Here is a 5,699-nt window from a genome sequence, read left to right on the forward strand (position 1 = left end):
TAACAAAGTGAGAAGTGTGTTCAGTCTCTATGGAAAGGCCTGTCCTCTCCCAAATCCCCTATCTGCAGGTATGTGGCACGTCCGACTGCTCATGGAAACTGCCATGTTCGTGGGAATGATCGAGTTAAGCATGTTTCATATCCTTGTTGATGCACTAATGAAAGCCATTTAAGCCTCATTCTTTTTATCAGTATTTTTAGCAGATTTTTATGTTGTACGCAAAGCTTCCTTCGCGAGGAGGCTGGCTGGGGAAGGACTTTCCTGGTTAAGCACTGCGCTGCGGTGTCGGCATTGTCGGGTGTTGGTGAATGGCTATTTTTGTCGGGGTTGGTGAAAGGTGGTGAGTTGGTGGAATCAAAATTTATTAGCCTTATAAGAAATAGCCTTAACTAAGAACGGAGTGTACAAAATTACTTCAGCTTTAAGTCATACAGAAATATCCTTGTATGTTAATGGCTTCGGTACAAGACTGGAAAAAGCATAGAGGGGAGTCGAACATCATATAAACTTATTGAGAATAAGTATTTGTAAAACCAGCAGCCTGTTTTTCAGAAACTTGAATATGACTTACAGTTAGTTTTGTTTATGAAATTGTTCGAACTTGCACAGTTGTAGGTGTAACTTAAATGACAAATGGTACTGATGTGTGTGTATATATGTTTAATTCTATTTGTAAATGAGAAACTATGTAACAAAACCATAGGTATGAGGTTTTCCTATTGTAATTTAATACAGGTATGAGGTTTATGGCAATATATCATAGTTAATGAATTTCAGGTCAAAATGTCTTTAAATTGTGTACATTTTTAAATTGTAATTTCTACTGTATATTGATTATCATGCATAGTGTGATTCAATAAATTGCTTGTAATTTAAAAATATTTAATATTAAAAATAAAATAGTTATATATTTATAATCTCTTTGTCTGTTTGTTCGTTCTTAAACAGATGCCAGTAATGGGTGTGGTCCACAGTATAGCATAGCTGGCTAATGTCAGTGTTAGCATCCAGAGGCTGAGAATGTACCAAAGGTTCAAAGCCACAGTTCCAGGAGATGAGTCTACATTAAATCATACCACCTTTAATTATTTGTTATCACCCTTGTTTCAACTTCAGGTAATGTGTGTATTGTCAGTAGAGAAGCAATGCTCAAGCTAGAAAGTGTAATTAAATATATATATTCATTTCTTTTAATCCTAGAATTGAATATTTATAGGCAGAATTCACAGGTATCGTTCAGAAAACAAGTGAATGGTACTGTTTTCTCACAATGTTTTGAATTTATTTGTAGAAGTTGTGCTTCAATCTAAATGCATGTACTGAATTGACTTAAGATCCCCAGGTAAATGCAGTACTTACACATTTTAGTAGCTTCTTTCACATGAGATTCAGACTCTCAGCCCCAGCCCTCCCTGAGACAGGAGGAAATAACTGTTTTTCTTCTTTGCCTGTTGAGATCATGCTGACACACAGCAATGTGAAGTAGTTACTGGAAGCTGGTGTGGAAGCCCCTGCATCCATCCAACAGCTGTTGTGAGTCCTGGGAACAAGAAATTGTCAACAGATGACTTTGACTTCATTAGCTAAAATATAACTAGCGGGCTAAAATTTGACCAAGACAGTGGTCATTATTGAGAACAGATGTGAAAGCTCCCATGGCGCTGACCGTCTGTCTTATGTACTTACTGAAAAAATCTGAGCTCTCGCCATCTTTACCAGCAGCAGCCTTCTTGCAGGGGATGGAAGTGTTCTTTGTGCCTTTGTGGCACAGGCAGTACGGTAACCTGCACAGCCTGTAGCAGAACAGAGAACTAGGATGGGCTTTTCCTTCTCCACCTGAAGACATCCCACCTGCTGAAGTAAGTCTGGGAGTCATTCCTCCTGCAGGGGCAAGTTGTTTATGCACCCATCAGCCTGCGGCAATGCCTCCATATGCTGCCCATGTTGCTGTAGCATTGTTGGCACTGTAAGCCCCAGCCCTGACCAGCCCAAACGGGGAACCTTGTGCTCCCTGCTGCCTGCCCACTGCTTTCCCTCCCTCCATGGGAGGAAGCAGGCTGTGGCAGTGCTCCTTCATGTGCCTGCACGTGGCTCGTCTGCCCAAACCCAGCATGTGGTGATGGAGTGCTGGCACAGGCTGAGTTGCACACTGCTGGCAGCTGCAGGGCTGTGGCCCCTGGGCCCGCCCACACCGCTAATGCGACGTGTCGCAGGCAGCCAGCCAGCTGTGACAAGAAGGGCAGTGGGGCTGCTGCTGCTGCCTCAGTTGTCGCAGCGCCTGCTCAGCAGACTTCCAACAGCGTGTCCCTTGGGCTCTCCTCCGTGTGAGGGTCCTGCATCCCTGTTGATGGACCCTTGCCCAGCCCTGAGGGCAGGCAGTGCCCTGGCTGCTGCCATGGATGCTGCTGCTGCTCCTGGCTTCTCGCGGGTCTCTGCCGTGTCCCCCTTTGGGCTCCGGTTGCCTTCTCCACAGCTGATGACAGCGGTAAGTTGCGGAAAAGGATGCCAGCCCTGATGGATGGGTGCAGACTTGCTGATGCTTGGCTGTTGTCTCCTCTGTTCGCTCTTGAACACCCCACTTCCCTGCTCCTGAGCTCTTCTGTCTCTTCTTCCTCTGCTCCCATGCCATCTCTCTGGCTGAGGCTCCACACGGCACTTTCTCAGGGGATTACTGCAGTGTGCAGCAGTCTGAAAGCAAACCTTAGCCAGCTGAGTGCCCTCTTAGTCCCACGTCATCCTATTTGCTCACCCTCACCTGCAGTTTGTAGGACTTCATTGCTTGCTCCCTCAGCTTGCTGAAGCTTCCTTTCTCCTGGGCTGTCCTCCCAGTTTTATTTTCTGGCTGCTTCTATGAACCTCTTCCCTGATTCTTGCAGGCTGTTTTCCTTTTTGAGAGCAGCTGTTCATTTCTCTGCTCTAACAGCACTTACTGTGCTGGGGGGAGGGGAGGGGTGGAAGTTGACCAGTGTCCTTTGTCCTGTTTTCACTTTTATGTCCTTCAGTTGCACCTAGTTTTCTGCTAAGTGAGCTAGACTAGAAGTCCAGAATAAAACCCAGTGCTTGGCTTTAGTCCCATTTTCTTTCTCATGATACTTTTGTAAACGTAGTGTTTCTTCTAAGCTGCCACAGCAAGCTTTTTGGAGCTGTCCTGTGAGCATTTGGCACTTAGATGCTACCTTACCCAAGCTGCTCTGTGAATTCTTGTCCTTTCTGGTAAAGTTTGCCTGCTATAACTAGTAAGGAACCCTGGGGATGGCCAAAATATCCACACAGGCAGGGAACTGAGCCACTGTCAGTGCCCAGCAGCTGAAGATACAGCTGTAAAGAACCAAGAGAGGAAGTGGTGTGGTTGCTGTGGTGCAGCTGGGAGCTTCTCACCACCTGCTGCAGTTATGGGTGATATCCTGTGCTGGGACAGCTGTGCACCTGTGGCCAGTTCTTTTAAATGGCTCACCAACCTCAAATCACTCTTATGTAGATTGATCAGCAAAAATGTGTTAAGAGTATACCTTTCTATGACTGCGTGGGATGGAAGAAGATGTAAAGAAGTATTTTTGGAAATGGTAACTGATTGTTGGTGTTTGAGGAAGAGTGGCTGTGAGGCTGCTGTCTTTTGTGTGTATGGTGGGGACTAGTTCAATGCAGAGAAGCCCTGGGAGAAAACATGCTCCTGGTTAGCAGCTTGAGCTACCAGGTGAGTTGGTGGGTCGTGCTTCCCTCTAGTGGACTGCTTATAAGCACAGTGGAAACTTACTGCCTCAAAAAGCAGCTGAAGGAGAAACTGCTTTGAGTAACAGCTTGCAAGTTCTGCCTGATGCCCCAGTGTAAGTCTGCAAGAGTCTGAGGTGATAGATGGCTGTTTTATCACCTGTAACTGGAACTGTTTGCTATTAGAAGGATTTTCTCCTTAGTTCATCTGCACGAGGCGTCTTGACTAGTAACATTCATGGCTTTGAAGCAAACATCTCTAGATTGGCAGCCAGTAGACCTTACTGAACAAATGCACTTACCATCAGATAAGTTGTTTAAAAAAAAAAAGACATCAGAACAGTTGTTCCCAGTTGTTCCCTGTCCGACAATTAAAGATATTGGTATCATGTTTTTGCAGCACACTGATGCTTAATGCCAGAACATCTACTGAAACATGAAGGCCAAAGGGAAGAAGAAAAGGCGTACAGCTGATAAAGAAGCCTTTTCTGAGGAGTCTGCAATGAGAAAAAAGGAACTGGTGAAATGCCTGCGGCACACAGAGAGGAGGAGTGGGGGAAGCAAGGAGAGCAGCAAGATTGCTGCAGCCAGAGCCAAGCATCCTTGGAGCAGTAAAGACAGACATTTGAGGAGACTGGAAAGCAATGAGCGGGAGAGGCAGAGAATGCACAAGCTCAACAATGCGTTCCAGGCCTTGCGGGAGGTAATCCCTCATGTGAGAGCTGAGAATAAACTTTCCAAAATAGAGACTCTCACACTGGCCAAGAATTACATTAAATCATTGACCTCCATTATACTCAATATGTCCAATGGACACTTCCCAGCTGCAGAAGGGCTGGGGGGATCCTGGGGGCCCAAACTGTACCAGCATTATCAACAGCAACGTGGGGATGATGATCATAGCTTCAGCAAAAATACCTAGTTAGCTGCTACCTTCATTCCTCCTTTACAGTACTTGGCTGGATGTAAGAATCATCTCTTTAAAACCTCTGCCCCCATTTTTTTTTTTTTCTTAAAAAGACAGCAGTGATGCTCATGGCCAGAGCTTATGCTATGTATAAAAAGTTATAAATTACAAGGAATTTTCAGAACTTGTACTGCCAGGAAGGATTGTTAATTATCCAGTCTCAAATTCCTGTGAGTTATCCAGGCCTGAATCCACTTGTCCTCCTTGGGAATCATGATAGTAGCACTGATGACCAACTAACTGTTCAGCGGTTTGTTCTTGCCTGTGCTGTGACTGTAGTGTGACTGGATGAGCAGAGCAGTGCGTGTGAAATTGCCTCCAACCTGAGTATTTATCTGGAGTGCTGAATCAGCTCTGGAGTTCACTAAAGGCAATGGAAGACATTTTGGTTTGTGTCTTGGACATGCATTGTGGTACTTAAAATACACGGTGTGGTTTCAAATCTAGCAAAGCACGAGAGCTGCTAAAAATCTGTTGTTATGAACACCTACAGAACTTCCTTAGAGTGTGAGTTCTGCTAAAAATCTGTTGTTGTGAACACCTACAGAACTTCCTTAGAGTGTGAGTTCTCCTGAGTAAGGGCGCTTTCTGGGCTGTTTGCAAAGGATCCAGCCTCATCATGTTTTTCTTTAATGGATTTTTGGGTGCCATTGTTACATGATATTAAATGATGCACAAATCATTCATTTCTACAAAAAGCATAGTGTTTCAATATAGTCTTAAATTGGGCAATGATTAATTGCAAATTATTTGCTAACAAAGCCTGTAATGTGATGGGGATTCTTTCTGTGCTACTGCTAGATCCTGGTGAAGTATAATAAATGGAACGGCAGCTCTTGCAGCAGGAACATGCTCTGCAGGAACATGCTCTACAGGAATCCATTTCCCCTTGCCGTAAGAAGTTTTGTCACTGAAGATTTCCTCCTCAGTTCTCCAGCCTCCCGAAGGGCCGCCTGCGCTTCTGTCGAGGTGCCTGAGTTAGACAGAACCTGGCCTCTGGCAATTTGGTTTGCCTAACGCTGCT

The 5,699-nt window shown here is 44.9% G+C and overlaps 1 protein-coding gene across 1 annotated transcript; it reads left to right on the forward strand.

Moving 5' to 3' along the window:
* The first annotated feature begins 4,144 nt into the window (after nt 1–4,144).
* Nucleotides 4,145–4,630, forward strand: BHLHA15 (basic helix-loop-helix family member a15). Its single transcript, XM_019620633.1, has one exon. It carries the CDS (start codon nt 4,145–4,147, stop codon nt 4,628–4,630), a length of 486 nt encoding a protein of 161 aa, XP_019476178.1.
* Nucleotides 4,631–5,699: the final 1,069 nt, after the last annotated feature.

This window comes from Meleagris gallopavo, chromosome 16 (assembly GCF_000146605.3).
Source record: "Meleagris gallopavo isolate NT-WF06-2002-E0010 breed Aviagen turkey brand Nicholas breeding stock chromosome 16, Turkey_5.1, whole genome shotgun sequence".
NCBI classification, from domain to species: Eukaryota; Metazoa; Chordata; class Aves; order Galliformes; family Phasianidae; genus Meleagris; species Meleagris gallopavo.